The 19154-nt window shown below is 41.9% G+C and overlaps 3 protein-coding genes across 3 annotated transcripts; 2 read left to right on the forward strand and 1 right to left on the reverse strand.

The window, feature by feature from the left end:
* Window positions 1-206: 206 nt before the first annotated feature.
* LOC105228066 (venom serine protease) lies at window positions 207-3785 on the forward strand. Its single transcript, XM_011207675.3, has 6 exons — window positions 207-911; window positions 2285-2508; window positions 2574-2895; window positions 2958-3056; window positions 3119-3278; window positions 3345-3785. The coding sequence occupies exons 1-6, from the start codon at window positions 896-898 to the stop codon at window positions 3724-3726; spliced, it is 1203 nt and encodes a 400-aa protein (XP_011205977.2). The 5' UTR covers window positions 207-895; the 3' UTR covers window positions 3727-3785.
* A 14-nt stretch (window positions 3786-3799) lies between these two features.
* Window positions 3800-5861, forward strand: LOC105228064 (venom serine protease). Its single transcript, XM_011207674.4, has 5 exons — window positions 3800-4232; window positions 4312-4645; window positions 4707-4805; window positions 4965-5133; window positions 5197-5861. The coding sequence occupies exons 1-5, from the start codon at window positions 3972-3974 to the stop codon at window positions 5594-5596; spliced, it is 1263 nt and encodes a 420-aa protein (XP_011205976.2). The 5' UTR covers window positions 3800-3971; the 3' UTR covers window positions 5597-5861.
* A 6994-nt stretch (window positions 5862-12855) lies between these two features.
* On the reverse strand, window positions 12856-16897 carry LOC105228207 (serine protease Hayan). Its single transcript, XM_049461475.1, has 4 exons — window positions 16433-16897; window positions 13741-14717; window positions 13573-13677; window positions 12856-13505 (listed from the first exon to the last, which is right to left on the reverse strand). The coding sequence occupies exons 1-4, from the start codon at window positions 16675-16677 to the stop codon at window positions 12952-12954; spliced, it is 1881 nt and encodes a 626-aa protein (XP_049317432.1). The 5' UTR covers window positions 16678-16897; the 3' UTR covers window positions 12856-12951.
* Between the last annotated feature and the right edge of the window lie 2257 nt (window positions 16898-19154).

Genomic DNA, 19154 nt, shown 5'->3' on the forward strand with positions numbered 1-19154 from the left:
TGAACAATCGTCGGGGTGCATCACGTAAAATGCAAAAAGTCTCGAGGCGTATTTGAAAATGCATAAAAATTAACACGAAAATTAGTACAAATCCGCCCGGTCGCACACCCCGCCTTGCCCTGCATGTGTGTATGGCGGAAAATATTGTCATTTAAATTAGAATTTCGCGTTCGTGCCTGACTGTTTAAAACCCAATTGAATTCGGCCCATTTAAGTAGATTGGCTAAAGGCCCAACAAACTCATTTATCAGTCGAAAGCGAGTCGAACCTCGTGAACTTAGCGCAATCAGTTCGCACCGCTTGCCATAGCATTGCAGCGACACTGACACTGGCACTGACACTTGTTGACAGGCCCTCAACAGTTCCGCGAACAGACTCGGAAAATAACGGAAGCAAGCGATAACAAACGAGTATATGGAAAGGTCGACCACCAAGTTGCCTCATATTATTAGCAGGAAGTTCAAAGCGCGAAAACTTCTTCTTGTGAGCTGGTAGAAGAATAAAGACACAAAAAAAAAAATTAAGAATTCATATTTGCTTAACTGTATCGAGTAGCGGAGGCAACAAAGTTTTAATGCTTCAATTGTTGTGTTCTTTTGTGTTGACTTTTCACCAAAACAAGTGTTTCAGTTATCCGCTTAATTCAACGCAATCGTATTTGCATAATATTTAATGCTGTCTTGTTGTCTCTTATATTATCTGCAAATTATCTGCGTTGTCTTTATCAGTCGAATCTGTCGCAAGTAAAAATACGCGCGTGTGTGCTTTGTGCGATTTAGTAAAACACTTATCTAAAAACAGTATTAGTAACGGTGAGTTAGACGTTCATCAACCCGACGATCCCAGCGACGATCAGTCGTTATTGTTTCTTGTCGGCGTAACGGTAGTGAGTGAAATGTCGCGCAAAAGAAGTAAGTGAAGCTATAGTGTGTTATAGATCAGTCTTAGTCTCACGCTTTAAATCAACACTTACACTGGGTCCTTAAAGTGGCTGGTTAAGCTATAAGAAATAAGTGAAAAGTCTAAGAAAAACAGTTCAAAAGGAATATCCAAAACTGAGTGTAGGAACTGGCTGGAAACATAACATAATAGTGCTTATTTAAAGGGTACTTTCTTCGATTTACTATTCCGAAACTATACCTAAGCTCAGACAGAATCAAGCCAATATTTTTTAATACTTTCTTAAGTTTCTTATCAAGATAATATTGTACTTTAGATAATATTCTTCTAGCCTTTGTCTCACCTTAGTATTTGCTCCAAAAGAGGCTGGTTTCTATCGATTTCCTAAGCTGTTGCGGAAACTTTTTTCCTTAAAAAACATATGCTCTTATATTCGGTTCCTCCACAAGGTCGGCTAATTAGATTTCTGGAATTAAAACTCGGAAACACCCCATTATACTTCGACTGGTATAGTGAATCGTTGTTGACAGTATCTTCTGTACCTTCGACGGTAATTAGATCGCCTTCATCGAGGCCAACAACACACTTTAGGTTTCTTTTTCATCTTTATTCGCGAAGAAACCGCTTATGCGGTTATAGCCGAATTAACAACAGCGCGCCAGTTCAGTCGTTTCTTCTTTTCACAAGGTGGCGCCAATTGGAGATTCCAAGCGAAGCCAGGCCTTCTCCACCTGATCCTTCCTACGGCGTTGGAACCTTTCAGCGCTAGAGGGTTTTCGTTCATACGTATGACATGACCTAGCCACTGCAGCCGTTGTCTCTTAATTCGTTGAACTATGTCCATGTCGTCGTATATCTCATACAGCTCATCGTTCCATCGAATGCGATATTCGCCGTGGCCATCGTGCAAAGGACCATACATCTTTCGCAGAATCATCATTCATCCTCCAACTAATATTTGCATGGTTCTAAAGGAAATATTAACGCTGGACTCTAGTCTTGATTAACTACCCCAAAACCAAGGACAAATATGATATATCAGGTCTTTCGTTTAATAACAGTTATAAGCACATATATATTTATGTCTCCAGGTCTACATATATTTACTTAATATTTTACTTTTCACTTATTTCTGTTTTTCGATAAGCATAAACTGTGTTTTGTTAATATTTTACCAGCTTGAGATTGTTCTCACACGTTAGCAACCCAACAAATACATGTACTGTATAAATATGTAGTTGCTCATATTTACCTTCATAAGTCTGGTGGTAACCATTAACACAAAGAGCAAACAGTTTACTGAACTCAAAAACATATTTTTGTCCAAGTTCAAGCCATTTCTGGTATTTTAAGTTATTATTACTCACATTTGCCACTTTTCCAGCGCTGATCTGCAGTATCGTGCTACTTTGTCTGCTAAGTGGCAACCATGGTGTCTTAGCGCTCTTTGAGGGCTGCGATAGCACTTTTCAAATAAATCCCGGCACCACCTATTTGCAATCTCCATATTATCCCAACACATATCCTCCATGGACGTCCTGCCGCTATCAAATTATTGCACCAGTGGACTATACCATCGAAGCCAATTGCACCATCGATTTGCCCAGTGTAAGATATTCTCGCCTACTTACATAACCTACAAGTGATTTTCATTTTTCTTCCACTACATTTAGAATGCCGGTCAATGCACAACGGAACATTTTTATGTGAGCACCGAAGGCGATCCGCAACTTCGCGATTCGGAACAGTTCTGCGGCCAAGGCACATTTACTCGTGTCTCCTTATTTCGTAAGCTAACTTTGGCGTACGCCTCTTATGGAAATACGGGCAGATTCCTGTGTTCGTTAACGATACGACCGCAGCAATGCGAATGTGGTTGGTCGACGTCCACCAAAATCGCGAATGGGCAGGAAGTCGGCACTAATGAGTTCCCATTTATGGTCGGGCTGCAAAATTTGGCATCTAGCACGGACATTTTTTGTGGCGGCACCATTAGTGAGTGTTCTCAACAACAATTATTGCTTCAGCCTATTTATTGTTTGATTATTTCTTTCTAGTCTCGCATTTCCACATAATCACCGCCGCTCACTGCGCTAGGATTCAACCGGACGCCTCTCAAATCATAGCGCACGTTGGCTTCACACAAATATCGACACGTAAATACTCCTTTATTGGTCAACGCATGTCTCTATTTTATCTTGTTGTTTTATTCCCTCAGTGAACAATTCCCGTTATGCGGCAGCTTACCGTATTCGAAGTATAACTATACATCCAGGCTACACGGATGATCCGCCCGTTAATGACATCAGTGTGCTGGTAACCAATATATTGATTGAATGGGAACGCGGCGTTGGTCCGATCTGCCTTCCACCAGCTGGGTAAGTTGATCCCACCAAGCCGCTTATATAGCCACACTTACACACATCTCTCCTATTTTACATCAGTTCATCGACCTTTGCTTACCAAACCGTGGACGTTGCCGGTTGGGGAACCGAAAGCTTTGCCGGTCCGACCACAGATGCACTAATGAAAGCTAATCTTATGGTGGTCGAGAATTCTGTGTGTCAGGAAAAGTACGATGTGCCAATTTATTCCTCTCAAATCTGCACCACGGACTACTCTGGCCAAGGCCGTGATGCATGTCAGTATGACTCCGGCGGTCCAGTGGTGTGGCGCAGTTCACGCATGTTTCTCGTTGGCTGCATTAGCTTTGGCCAGGCCTGCGGTCAGCCGTATGGCACCGGTGTGAATACGCGCATAACCTACTTTTTGAACTGGATTCAGCAAGTAACGGGTTACACGACCTGCGTGAAACCACTGGGCTAATACTGTTAAGATAACCGCATCAATTACTGTGAAAATAAATATATATTATATACATACATATCTTTACACAAGAAGTGCAAGTGGATGTTTTATTAAGACTTATAGGTTTTAGCTTTGACGTGAGATTGTAGACCACAAGATAAGCCACGGAATTGGGGTATATGGAAGCTTTTTGGGGAACTGCTTTCAACAGCTAAGAGACGTTGACACTTTTGCTACAGTCGTCGTGTACAATAAGTCTTGAGATGGTGGCGTTGGTATTTTCGCGAGGATCAGTTAATTTTCAGCATTTTGTACTCTCAGTGCTTGCCCTGGCGGCTCGGCTGGCTACCGTCAAAACACAAATGAGTTGCATTACGCAGGACTATTATCTGCCTTCCAATCAGCAGGTGTTCAATATAACTTCACCGAATTATCCAGGCGCCTACAGACCAGGCACGAATTGCAGATTTCGTTTAATTGCGCCTTACGCGCATGTGGTTGTGCTCAACTGCATCTTCGATGTGGTAAGTACGCTCTGAACCGTATTCTTTCAACACACTGATTTCAAAAAATTTCAAACTTCTTCAAATCTTCAAAACCTAGTACCCAAACGTATGTGGCACGGAGTATTTTTACATATCACGTGATGGCGATTTGGACTTCCGCGAGGGTGAAGCCTACTGCACCAATACAAATATAGTGCGCAATTCGTATTTTCGTCCTATGACCGTGGGTTATTACTCGTCCTCACCGAGTACCAATCAACAAGGTCGTTTCTTCTGCCAGGCATATGCACAGCGCCAGCCTTGCAATTGTGGCTGGACCACACAGACGCGCATCACTAACGGACAGGAAGCAACCAAACACGAGTATCCTTCTATGGTGGCTTTGCGAGACATCGGCTCCTCTCAACAGATCTTCTGCGGCGGCAGTATTGGTATGTAGCTCATTTAAATGCGCTTAAAAGGCTTGATGCTCAAAAACATTTTCATCTTTAGTTAGTAATCGCCACATTATGACGGCAGCGCATTGTATAAACGTACAGCCAGATGCACGAAGGATCATCGCCTATGTGGGTGATCACGACCTAAGCAGCAGTGAGTAAAATATAGACCGGAGAACACGGATCTTTGCGTATTAGAAAGAGAAAGTGGCAGCGCCTGCTTAAACTTTCCGATTTCTCGATTTTGGCTCACATTACCGTTACTATTTAAGTATCAGTTCATAATCAAAACCTTTCCTTCGTCCTTATTTAGACACCGAATCTATTTTTGCTGTACAACATCGCATCCAGCAGATTATCATACATCCGAATTATGCTTCGACGGCTAATGGTGTTGTCAACGATTTGGCTTTACTCATCACGATAGCACGCATCGAATGGTCACGTGGTGTTGGACCTATCTGTCTGCCATTACTGCAATCGTTTGTTGATACATTTGCTCTTCTATACAGTCATTGACTTAACTAATATTGTGCCAATTTCAGCTCTGATTTATTCACCTACCGCACGGTAGATGTGACTGGCTGGGGCACAACTTCATTCGCCGGTCCCAAGTCGAACACGCTACAAAAGGTCGAGCTTATGACTGTCGAGAATAGCGCCTGCGAAACCCAGTTCAATACCACCATCACCGCCGCGCACATTTGCACGCATGATTACCGGGGTTTGGGGCAGGACTCCTGTCAATATGACTCCGGCGGTCCGGTCATACTGCGCCAACAGCAGCAGCTCTCTCAACCGTCACGCATGTATGCGCTCGGAGTTATCAGTTATGGTGGCACGTGCGGTTCGCGCTATGCAGTGGGCGTGAATACACGGATCACTTCGTATCTCCGCTGGATCTGGAATTATTTGCAAAATGTTGGCGGTGTGTGTGTGCCTTAGGCTCATGAATGCGAATACTAAATAGATTTATACAATTGAGATGTGAAATAAAAGCTAAGGAAAGTAGTGAAAGTATTCGAGAGATAATGGTCCGGTGGAGTGCTCGAGTTAACAGAGTATTAAAAATATTTATAACGCATATATGTAAGAAATCATGATTTATATATTTTTTCTCCGATTTTCTTAACACTCTTGCACTTTATGCGAAGCCTAACATCGATCAAGATTCCGGTTGACTAAAAATAATATTTTTGAACTCGTTTTTCAAACGTCTGCTCCAGTTGTTATTTTTTCCTGAAGAATGTCTCATACCAAGTGCAAAAAAAGGTTATTTGTCAATACTGAAATCACGTTACATGATGACATGCTTCAAAGTTAGCGTGGTGTTTGTTCCAAATATGTTACTGCTCTCTTAAATGCGTACAGCTCTGCAAAATTATGCAAGAAATTGCCGAATTTTACTAAATTTTATAAATTTATTATTGCCATGTGGCCATATAAATGTACATACATATGCAAGACCTGACATTTCTATAGTCTGTGTGAATGAAAACCTCTCATGTCTTCATGTAATAGTTATTGGCTATTCGGAGACTCCTTACTGCAGTTGTTCTGCTTGATGATTACGATGACAAAAGACTTAATTTGCATTTAAATTAAAATGGCCTCTTTTTTGCCGCCACCACAGCCGTTGCTTTACATTGCAGCCACACAACTGTTTTATAGTTTATAGACAATCACCGTTAAAGCTCACATACATTCGCTGCTTGCTAAGAAAATTTAGGCCTCTCAACTTGCTTTAAAGACTGCGACTGAAAATTGTGAGTAACCGAAGGATGTGTGTATATATATGTGTGTATTCCAATCTTAAAGATCGTTATGCAAAATTTTTATCAGTTTTGAAGTGAAACTTTATGAAATGAATGTACGAAAATAACATAGAGCTCCAAAACTTTACCACTTAGCCGAGATTAAAACCTTTGAGATCCATTTGTTAGAATTTTCAGTGATCTCAAATGATCTTAAACATTTTAGTGCCTCAGCAGATGAGCTGATAAGCTTGGGAGAATTCTAGCCGAGATTAAAACCTTCCAGATCCATGCGTCACATTTTTCAGTGATCTCAAATGATCATTAACACCTCAGAGCCTCAGCAGATGAATTAAACAGTTTGGAAGGATTCTAGGCGAGAATAAAACTTTTGAGATCCAATTGCGGAGTGTTTTAGTGATCTCAAACGATCTTCGAGCCTCAGCAAATGAACTGATAAGTTTGTGAGGATTCTAGTCGAGATTAAAACCTTTCCAGATCTATTTTTCAGAAGCATTTTTTATATGTAGCAGACTTGCAAAGCGAAAAAGCATTACATAATCTGAAGCAGCTGTGCAAATTTTTAGTTTTTATCTGCTGTAAAATTTTTTAAACTTTCATTACTAATTCTCTCGCACTTTTCCTGTCCGCTGCTCCTCTTCTTTTAAGCTTGCCCCACAACACTCCTTGCTAGCCGCTCGTTTGTAATGCAGTTCTGAGTCGCTTCCACTTGTTATTATTGCGAACAAATGTGGTCGAGTGCACTTAAGTAATTCTTCATAATTGTTATTGTCAACGTTCTTCCTGCCTAGCTCCAACAGCAACGCTCCCATCAGGCCACACGCTGATACACAAAGCGCTTAAGTTCATTTGTGTCGCCGTACTAGGGCAGAGCAAGAACAAAAGCCAAAGCAAAAGCAAACAAGTAACAACATCTAAGTGCAATAATATAAAAATATATAATAAAAAGGATACTTGACTGCCCGACAGACGCTCGCTTGGCCGCTGCAGCACACCGGCACAACCGTCAGGCAGCCACTCGGTGCTTCAGCTGCACCAGCGAGCACTTCCTCAAAGTTGCCGGCAGCGGCATCAGCGTCAGCATCCACATCCGCATCAGTCAGATTGCCAGCACACAAAGCAAAAGAAATAACAAAAACAAAGCAAAGTTGTATTTAAAGGACACACACAACAATGTTGCAACATAGTCACTTAAAGCGCAAGTGGCTAAAGAAAAAAGTGCGGCATAGAAAAAACGTTAAGAAACGATGCAGCATCGCACCCGCAATCACTGCAACAGCAACAGCAACAACAACAGCAATAACGAAGCAAACACAATAAAAAGTGGTAATGTGGCAAGTACGAATGAGGAAACAAAACGGCGTTGGCAAAAGGCAGAATGCAAATGGCAGACGGCGGAGGGCAGAAAGCAGAAAGCAAAAGACAAAAAAGGGTTAATTCAAGTGGGCTACCCAGGCCGAGTGGCAGCAAAATTGAAGTGGCGCACAACCACACCACCAGCAACAACAACACACCCACACCGCCTGCCGCCTGCCACCAGCCGTGTGCACTTCAGTGCCTCAGCCCGCCGCTGACCCCGTTTCGCGTGCGCTCTGCAAATTCGTTTTTATTTATATTTGCATTTTTTCGTTATTAAATAAAAGCACACAAAAATAATAAAATAAGTGCAACAAAAATAAATACGAAAGCAAGCAGCGGCCTTTGGTCATCCATGCCCCTTCCGCTGCTTGCCGCTTGGTCCACAGCTGCCTGGCGCTTTTTTTCCAGGCGCTCGTCTGTTTATCCTTTAGTGCTTCTATGCAATTAACTAGCAAACAATCACAATCACAACTACAACGTTTTTAACGAGCATTATGTGCGGAGGCGCCACTTCTCATTGCCTTCGCGGCTGCTAAGTTAATTTTTGATATTTTAACTATGCAATTGTTAGATGTCCGTGCTTGACGACCTTCTTCATTAGTGGCAGTGCATGTATGTGTGTGTTTTTTGCTGTTGTTGTTGGCGCATAAATGTGTTATTTTTGTCTCAAATGATTTTTAGCGTTTTTACATAATTTTCATTACACTTGTTGTTATTGTTGTTATGCGCGGCTTCAGCTTTACTTGCCTGTTGCAGAGTTACAGCTTCAGCCGCAATTAAACTGCACTTTTGCATTTCGTGCGCTTTCCTCACAGCAAGCTAACCACTACAAACACAACTACCAGCACACACACACACATTCATGTTACGTATACGCTTTGATGTCCCGCGCGCGTATTAGCGCGAGTGCTCTCTACATTTCATTATACTTTTCAATTTTTTCACATTTTTTCTTTGTCATTTCCATAATTACTATATTTTCCGTGCAAATTTGCCGCTTAATTGTCGCTAAATTATTTGCGTGGGATTTCAAGTTCACGTTCAAGCTAAAGTAAAAGTGGTCAGGTCCTTAAATGGCTTTGGCCTCGCCGTTGGAGCTTAAGTGGCAATTAGTTGTTTTGCTCTTTAACCTTTGATGTCAGAATGCTGCAGTCGCTGCCACGTTGCTGTCAAGGGTTAATTATGTTGTCGTGGGAGGTTAATAGGCAAGCGCCTAATTAAGTGTTTTTTTTTGTTTATATTTTATTTGTTGCCAAAGGGGGGATCTACTAAGTTAGACTGACATCATGCACGATTCATATTGTCCGCTAAGGATACGTCTCATGCAAGACCACGTCCAGTCAGTGTTAACTAACTATGAAGGACTTGCGAAATAGTACGCTTATGCAGTAAACCCTTAACTCCGGTTTGGACTTGCGAGACCGCCATAAGAACCTCTTGACACACTCTCTTAGTCTTATGCTTGCTCACTACCGCTCTTCCATTCTTAGTGCTTGGAGCGCTGTTGCGGTCCACTTTTTCATTTTAGACCACAGCAACTTTGATTGCAGCACGTGATTCACAATGTTGTCGGGCGTCATTCTTTCGTTTATTATTCGCTATATGCAAGTTCTCTCCACTACATACCTCGAGTGGGAGCAAAAGATGTGATCTTCGTTTTCCATGGCACTCCTGCAGAAGGATCATCCAGTTTCGGCTGAATCAGTGGAGGTACTTCCTAGAATATCAATGGTCCGACAAGAACTGGAACTGGGAAGTATGTTTCCCCGTATTGTCTCCCAATCCAGGCTGGTACGTTCTTAATGAAGCTACATATATGCCCAACTTACTTTTTCTGCCCCATCCTAATGCTTTTGCCGATCGTCAAGACTCGAGACTCGGCTGTCTCTCGTTTTTGCGCTCACCGGCTGTTAGACGCTTATGCTGGAAACAGCGTTTCCACATGTTTTAGACGCAGAAATGTCGCCATATAGAAGGGTCCTACACCAAAATTCCATAGCAAAAGACTTAGGAGAGAGCCCTGTGGCAGTCCAACTGTTACCACATATCTTTTTGGACCTGCTCCGTTATGATACCCTGCACTGTTTCCTGCCTCTAATGCCTAATTAGGTTAGTGTGTCAAAGTACGGGTGTGGAAAATTTGACTGGAGACAACTACTTCACGGTTTCAAGGATTTAAATATTGTATTGCCAACGAAATTTTGTTGAATTCCCTAACAACTCTGTCAAAAGATTTTAGCTTTGAGTCTGCCACAGCCATGGGCAATCCAATGTGTAGCGACCCGAACCTATTTAATTACTAGACACAAAGCGATCTAGGAAATACCAGTATACCGAAAATGTCACCGGGGTCAGAGAATTTTTGAAAATATGTATATAGAAATTCAAACGTCCGGGACTCCCCGAAATGAGCTGAGTATATGATCTTGAAACCCTAAATCCTGATACCTGCTTTTGGCATTGGGAAGTAACGTTCATGCATGAAAAAAAGATGTAATTGAAAACTCACTTTTAACTAAAACCTTTCCGAAACTATTGAATGAATCCACAAAAGCTTTTCAAATTGCGAGTCCAAGTAAAAGCCTTGCAGACCATTTGTATAAAACTATCAGAATATGTTTGAACCAAGGTAATTTGGCTGGCTTTCGCCCAAAAGTTGTTCAACAGAATTAAAACCTTCACTTTTTAACGATTAAATTCAAATTTCTTGGGTACATTTTAAAGCAATTTCGTATAGAGGCAACGATATTTTACCCCAACTATCTCGCTGAGCCGTTGGGCGCATAGGCCATAGTTTCATATAACGGTTTTCGACTGCAACAAGCCGCCCCCACACACCCTACCAATCAGCGGAGGCAACGACGAGTTCTACAGCAAGCCACCAATCCAATTTCGTTTCTAATTTCTGCGCCTCCGCCAAAGCTCATCTGCATCAATGCGAGCGCGCTCTTTACTTAGTCATGTGCGAGCGAGTGTAACTGCACTTAGTATTTTTACGATAATTTCGCATTCGTCGTTTTTCGCAATCACGTTGCATGCGCGCACACCCACACACACACACAGAGCAGTGATGCACCTCGATGTATGTGAGTGCATGCGAGTGTTTGTGTGTGTGTGTGGCATACTAAATTGGTTTTGTGTTGCACTGTGGCAACGCTAATGAATAGGCAAGCGTTAGTTGGCATACTTTGCATGCATTTAGGCGCAAAAGCGTTATATAAAAATCCTTTGCAAGCAAAAACAAAAATATAAAAGGCAGCTGCGAAATCTAACGAAAATTAGAATGAAAAAGAATTAGGCAAATACCTGCCTGCCGAGTGTGCTGTTAAGCGCCTAACGAAGAAATAAAGAGCGAAATAAAAATACCGCTATTGAAAGCATATATTTAGGCGTCAGCACAAAAATAAACACTAAATCCAACTAACAAAAGCGCAACTAAAACGCCAAATTAATGCTTAGAAAGCGCAACTAAGCGCACTCAGACCGCACGCCACTTGGCTGCGCATCGCCCATCGAACTGCGCGGCGCGCGGCCTGCAGTAGCGGCCTTAATGCAACCGTGTAAATGCATAGCCGTTGCGCCACATACATAAAAAGGCAATGCATGAATTTGTAGCATGCATTTAGGCGCTGTTTGAGCTGCTCCTTTTTCGCTTTCCTTAATAATTGGAAATTGCAATGTGCTGCAGACGCATTCATGTTTGCTTTGGTGGCTGTTGGTGTGCCCGGTTTTCACGGTGTGCACTTGAAGCGCGGTTGTTTTGCAATTAGTGCGCAATATTCCAGCGCGCCATGCCACCACAGCGCCTTGGGAACGATTTTCTAATCAAAAGATCGCTCGAAAAGCGGCGCGGTTATCGGCCAAAGTGGCTCGTGGATAATTGCTAAAGCTGCTTTCCTTTACTTTACTCTAGTCCCTTTATGCTTTTTTGGTGGTCGTGTTTTTTATTTATGGTAAGCCCGCAGAAAACCATTTTAGTCCACAATCGTTTAATGGCTCAATTAAATACACTGCAAGCGCCTAAAAATGCACTGTCTTTAAGGAATAATTACCCACAGCAAACTTCATCAGCTTCTAAGCTTAGGAACCTATCGTTAGGCATCTGTGCGCCAACTCCTCCCACAGCTCACCTCACTTTTTATTAGATTTCGTATTTTTATTAAATACAAATCATTTTTTGAGTTAAAAAGAGCAAATGTGAACGCATTCATGCAGACCCGCGCAGCACAAGCTTGCCGAACACATAACAGTTGCACTCGCCACTCTAGCGCTTCACTCACAACGCGTTATCTTACACACTCACACGCCGTCAACCCGTGCGAATGCATTCTTCACTCGCTAAGCCTAAAAGCATGCTTCATATGTTATGCGTTCGCGTTTTAATTATTTAACTGTGTTTGAAAAGAAATCGACAAAGTGAAATATCAAATGCGCATACCAAAGAAGCGGCACAAAGCGTCACAAATCCACCACGGCAAAAAATTGCCTCCATGAGTTTTGATATTGACACATCAAAATTGGTACCGAAGCACCACAGCCGTCCCAACTCAACGCTTATCGACGTAGTGACTTGTTATGGGAGGGTGCGTGTGGGTTACGTCATAAAATATTTAATTGGAAAGCTGTCAGTGCCGTCGCTTGCAGCCGGGGTATCCATGTAGTCATGCTCCCCAAGTCGTATTGCATACACACAGGCGCTAATTAGTAAACACTTCCGTTTAAATGAGCACCTGAGCACAAGCAGCTGGGTTTGAGCAGCTGGCGGTGCTGAGTGATGAAAAGTAACAAGAAATTTTTTTATTTGTCGAACTTTTTCAAGCGTTAAATGCCTTCGATTGATTTTCTTTCAGGCATAAGTGTTAAAAATGACACCTATCTCAATGGAGTAGCTATTGTGCGATGAAATGTCTGCCTGAAATCAGAATGACTGATTGGGTGCTGAAAAGGAGCTTATGAAATGCACATGTGCTTAGCTATGAAGTGCTTTCGCCTTTATAGAAATTAAGTTAAATGAAATCATTAAAAATGTGGCAAACAAGTAAGGAGTCAAAGCGTATATTTAGGCGCAATCTGTCATTGTAGAGTTTTTAAATATATAAATTACTTTATTTTCAATATATCATGGCTTTATTTATATTTAAAATATGATATACGCGTTATTGCCGCCTATTTGATGCAATATGTCAACGGCGCAGTATTATCCTTAATCCAACGTAAGTGAGAGGCCACTTTCGTGTTCACCGATGGTTGCCGCGCTGCACAACCGTAGCCATAACTCACAATGCCCACCACAAAGAGGCGTCCGCCCTCGCGCAAGTACAGTCCACCACCCGAGTCATACTGACAAGTATCCCTGCCCGGCGTGTAGGTGCAGAAAGTGGCAACTGGCACAGAGCCCAATGAGCTACGACACTCCTCGGCGCTAATGACATCCAGTCGCGCTGTGAGCAGCTGCGTAGATTGCGGACCACCAAACGAAATGCTGCCCCACCCTGCAGTCTCCACGCGCTGTCCTGCTATGGGTGGCCTCCGCCCACCATCGGTGCCGGTGACGGAACGAAAGGGCAGGCATGCCGGCGCGACGCCACGATTCCAATCGATCGTTTGGCTTGTGCGCAAGAGGGCGATATCGTTGCGCACCTGTTCGGCAGTGGCGCGGAAGTGTTCGTGCAGTATGATCGTGTCGATTTTGTAGTAGCGCGTGTAAACCGATTCGAGCACTGAAAAGCAAGTGGAGAAGCTGAAAAACAACAAAGTTTCACTGAATATTAATACAAGCTTGTTTACCAGTTGAGAAATCGTGTTCGCCGACAACCACCTCTATCAAATCCGAACGACTTGTAGCCGCAGATATAAAACAATGGGCAGCGGACAGCAAAAACCGGTGATGAACTATTTGAGTAGAACCAACATTTTATTAAAATCATTAAGGAGAGCCGAGGCAGAAATACTCACTTATCACCGCACCACAGAAAATCTTGCCATAATTCACTGTTAACACACCGGCCATGGAGGAGTACTCATTCAGACCAGCCACACCTGACGCGCTAACCACCTTCAGTGTATGTGTGCTCCAACCGCAGTCGCACTGTGACTCAACCGCTTCTACCAAACAAGAGAAGCGCCCCTTGCCTGCACCCTCCGGAAAGCCATCATAATTTGCTGAATTTGTTAAAATGCGGTAATCACGTTCTTCCAACGGTTCCGGTGTGGGGGTCAACTGAGAGTCACTTGTATAGTCTTCCGATATTGGCGCCGTTGCTGTAGCGGCCGGCAATGGGTTAGAGCCATTCCGTCCAACAAAGTTGTATAGTGGCAGTGGCGCGAAGTTCAATAGATCCGAGTCGGCCGCTGTTGTTAGCACTTGCGGTGTTGGCTTCGTCGCCTTGCGCCGCTGATTTTTCTGTTTCGCATTTGTGTGGGTCTTTTGCGTTGATGGCGCTATAAAGACGCGCGTCTCTATGCTGTTGGAGAGCAGTGTGGCCAAATAGGCGAAAGCGTTGTTAATGCCCGCTGACACTGATGGGCGAGGAGTTGTGGTTAAGCCATGATGCCCAGTGACATTAGCGCCATTTGGTCTTTTCTTTTTATGCTTGTTCTTATTCTTGTTTTTGTTTTGATTTTTTTGCACATTCGATGGATTGAACAAATTCTCTGTTGTTGCTATACTATTCAATGCGCTGACTCCTGCGGCTCCTGCAGTGGTTGCTGTTGTTGTTGGCGGTGCGGCCATCTGTACGCCAGCAATTGTGACACCTTTCACACCGATACCCATCAGCCTGAGCGGCGGACGCGTGGAAATATATGAGATCACAGCACGGTTGAGAAAGCTCCTCCTCGTCATGCTGCCGCGGCCACAAAAATACTCCGAACCGGATAAAAGTTCGCTTCCTTCACGGTTGAAGTAGAAAATCTCATCATAACAACGCTCACTCAACTGCACGTTGGACGCAGCGTATGTCTATGCAAACATGCGAAAATAAACCAAGCGAAAGCGCAGAGGAGCAAAAAAGTGTGTGAATGTGTGTCGAAAAAATTCGTTTTTATAGAAGTAAATAAAGTTTTATAAAAATATTTAACTTGCTGCTTAAGAGCGTGCCATCCACAAAATTCGGAAAAAATTCACTTTTTTACAGTTAATGTGCATGAGCAGTCAACGTAGTGAGCTTATGGCAATAGAAGCGTTGACTTACTCTGACAAGTGGAAAGTAACGCTGGGGCGAGACGTACCCAGGCAGCAGGCAGTAAGGCTTTGACTGAGCATTGCATTCTCATCTGATGCGCATTAAATTATTTTTTCTGTAGCAATTATCAACATTGAAGAGCTTAAAGTGTGAGTTCTAATAAAAAAAAGTAGCGAACTAACTTCGAAAAAGTCTTTTCGTATTTTGTTAAGGTTAGACATAAGGCTTCATTTAACAAAAAAAAAATTCGGGGAAGTTGAAAAAGAGTTACAGCTGTTCAAAAATGAGGAAAAATAATGAAAAAATTCACTATATTTTGAAATTTTTATACGGAGACGATGCTGTATCAGTTCGTGTGGCACAGCAATGGTTCGCTCGCTTCGGTTCTTGAAAGTTCGGTATGAAAGATACACTTCGCTGTGATCGACCTATCGTTGAAAAAGTAGATGAAATTATGGAAAATATTGACCAGGACCGTCACATAAGCAGCCATAACATAGCTAAGGAACTTAACATTCATCATCAAACGGTTTAGAACCATTTAAAAAAGGTTAGCTACAAAAATAAGATCGATGTTTGGGTACCTCCCGAATTGTCAGTGAAGAATTTAAGGAACTGAATTAACATCTGTGATTCTTTGCTGAAATGAAATGAAATCGAATCATTTCTGAAGCGAATGGAACAGGAGACGAAAAGTGGATCCAATACGGCAATAATATGGTCGCAAAACCGGGACTGATGCCTCGAAAGGTTATGCTGCTCCAGCCTGGTCAACCGATTGACTCTACATTTTATTGTCCACAACTGATGAGATTGTAGCAAGCAATCGAAAAAAACGGCCAGAACTGATCAAGAGAGAGGGCTTCGTCTTCCATCCATCAGGACAACGCTAGACCACACACATCTTCGATGACTCGGCAAACACTTGTGAGAGCTTGGCTGCACCATCGGACTACCATTTATTTCGGTCAATGCACAACTTCCTTAATATAGTAAAGTTGGCTTCAAGTGAAGCCTGTGAAAATTACTTGTCACAGTTTTTCGCCGAGAAACCAGAAAAGCTTTACACTGATGGATTAATGTCTCTGACTGAAAAATGATACACATTTGGTTCATTACAGTTCATTATAAACATAAAAAAAAAACAAGTTGTAGTTTTATTAGAAATACGAAAAGACTTTTTCAACTACCCATTACCTCTTTTATTGTCGACAATGAACCTCATAAATTTTTAATTAAAAGAATTTCAGCTTTTTAAGTAAAATATGGATAACTCCACTCAAAATCTCGCTTCAAAAGCCTGTAACATAGTGGAGAACACTACTCAAAGCCAAAGCCTGCCTTTCAAACCCGCAAATGCTCCTTTTGGCAATTCCACAGCGTGCTTAGTAACTTGTAATTATCCCTAATTTCTTCACTTACTTACTTTTCACTTAATATTTAAACCCACTTCATTTATATACATATCTTCCCCTACCATATTTATATCAATGTCGCACTGGAAGTTCAATTGGTGATCCGTTGGCGCCCTTAGCGTATAACGACAGGAAGTACCAGCCGGATATGCATTTGGATATAAAGGTGAGTTTATCAATATCTTTTGGCCGGCCTTTAAATCCAGCGTATGGTTGCACTGTTCAAATAAACCGAACGCCGCCACGATTACATTCACAAAATAAATTAAAACGAAACCGAATTTGAAAGACATTTCGAAAGCGACATTAAAACTTTTCAATATTTCTCAAGTTCTTTTCCAAGTGAAACACGTCTAACACGCACGATTGATCTACGGCAACTGAGCTTAGCCACTGCGCATGCGTGGAGCTTAACATGGCAATCAATAAATTTGAAACTCCTACTTTTCGATCATGATTTCTCTAAATTTCTAACACAAACCGCCGGTCATTATGCTCAATAGCGGATTGTGTGTGAAAAGAGTTGCCAGGCAAGAAATTTCTTTTTTAGAGTTGTGCATAAAAATTGGTTGTTTCTTATATTTGAAGTAACAAATGCGAGCCGAAGCAGTGTACAACGCCAAGAAGAGGTACTAGTATATTTCCACGTTTCCCACTTTCTTTAACTTCAAAAAATGTACCTCAGAAACCAGAACAAAAGCAACAATAGATCTGTAAATACTATATACCCCTGTTTCCAAGCTTATATTATCTAACTATTACCGTTACAAGTACAAATCTGACAGTGAAAAAAGTTGAACAAATATTTGTGGTCGGCGTCGCCATCAATAATTTATTTCCAGTAAAACCACAAGTTTGTGGCTACCCTGAGCCCAACCGCACGATCAGCTGTTGTTAATGTCTTCGGGCACTTTTTTGAATTCCCACTGTCTTCGTGCACTCACTTAGTTTCGTTTTATCTTTTGCACAGTCACTTGCTTTCTCTTTCATTCTTTGCAGCGGAGCGATGACTTTCAAGAGAACGCCCACATTCGGCGACGGCTTTGGAAGATAGACCAAAAACAAATGTAAAAGCGGGTCATACGCGTTGCCGGCACGGAAGCTGTGCCGCCGATAATTGCAGATTTATTCGTTCGCATTTGGCCAAAGGCCACGAGGTAACGACGATCACAACCTGTTTCACACGATGTAAGTGTGTTGTTGTTAAGATAAGAGTCAATGTACGCTTGACCCAAAGATAATGCTTCAGCTAAGTCGTATGTACGCACTCGTTTGACTTTGAGTGCACCGCCGGAATGCTGGCAAAGAAAGTGCAAGTTGTCTTATCAGAGCGAAAAATGTTAAGGTTTCGAGATTTCAGGCTGGCTTAGATATCTGAAGTGGTTTCGCTGGCGGTTTTGTCAAGTTAAAAGTTTATTAGGGCGCTTGACCTTCCCTTGGAGTGGCGATCGTTGAAGCTTCTTTTGTCAATTTCAATTTTTGAATCGCAGGGCAAACCCCTGAAAGTTCGTTTTTCAGATTTCAAATTACAATTCACGCAATAATTTGAAAAATATGTCTATAGGTAAGCATATATATGTTATATAACATGATGTGTATGTATATTAGAGCGGGTCGGTTTTTTGCTATAAAATCGCGTATGTGAGAAATGCTCTAAGGATCATTCTGAACAACTTTACCTAAGAAACGATGGGTCTAAGCCCGGTTTCGAGTCAGCAATTTTTAAGATGAAGCTTACAAAATCTGAATAATCGGTTGTATGGGGGGTATATGTAGTTGTTCAATCTTGCCGATTCCGAAAAATAATCAATAGATTATCAAAAGACCCCTACGTGGTAAAATTTCATTGGGATGTCTCAAAAACTGACAGAAAAAATGTTTATAGCCTCTAAACAACTTCGGCTTAAAAATCAAAACCAGTTTTAGACCCATGGTCTCTTAGGCGAAGTTTTTCGAAATGATCCGTAGAATATTTCCCGCATACACGATTTTTTGTTTTTTTTTTGCTTCATCTATAACGACCCGTTCTAATGTGTGATTGATTTTTTTCGTTTTTTTGGGCTTCCTGTAAGTCGGCCCACTCTAATGTATGTACTATATGTGAACAAATTTGAAAATTTCAAAGAGCGGGCGCTCAAATTCGCCAATTGGTGTTTGGTTTCAATAGAAAAACATTGGAAATAAGAAAAAGCACACGGGAAAAGGGCTTAGCCAGGGTTGAAATCCACACAAATTCGTGGAAAATACGCAGATTCGCACCTTTGTGGTTATATACCATAAATGTACATGCAGACTTGTTACAGGTGCATCATGTACAGGCAGAATTGTGTGGTATATCGGACCTAAGCCGTGCCCGGCAATCATTTTACTTTAAATACTTTTCAATCGGAGCGTCATTAATTTTTATTTTGGCGCTTTGATTTAGCTTCCATGCGCGTTTATGCTCGTTGCTCGTTATAGCAGCGCTTTGTCATTTCGCACTTAACGGTGTCCAACGAAAGTGATGCAATTGACCTCCAGCGGGCGCTGTGGCAGAGAGTCAAGGCTGATCGATTACGAAGTAAAAAAGTTAAGTTAAAAAACTTTAGAGCAAACTTTGATACCGTTATTGAGTGTTTTTTGTTAGCATTTTGAAACAGGTACAGTTGACAGGTCATGCGTTGGTGGTCATGAGGTTAGATGAATAAATAATTTAGTAAATTATGTAGAAGCAAACACAAGATTTATCTCATAAAATTTATGAAATTTAAACAATTAAAAAATGTACAGT

This window comes from Bactrocera dorsalis, unplaced genomic scaffold (assembly GCF_023373825.1).
Source record: "Bactrocera dorsalis isolate Fly_Bdor unplaced genomic scaffold, ASM2337382v1 BdCtg040, whole genome shotgun sequence".
Lineage (NCBI taxonomy): Eukaryota > Metazoa > Arthropoda > Insecta > Diptera > Tephritidae > Bactrocera > Bactrocera dorsalis.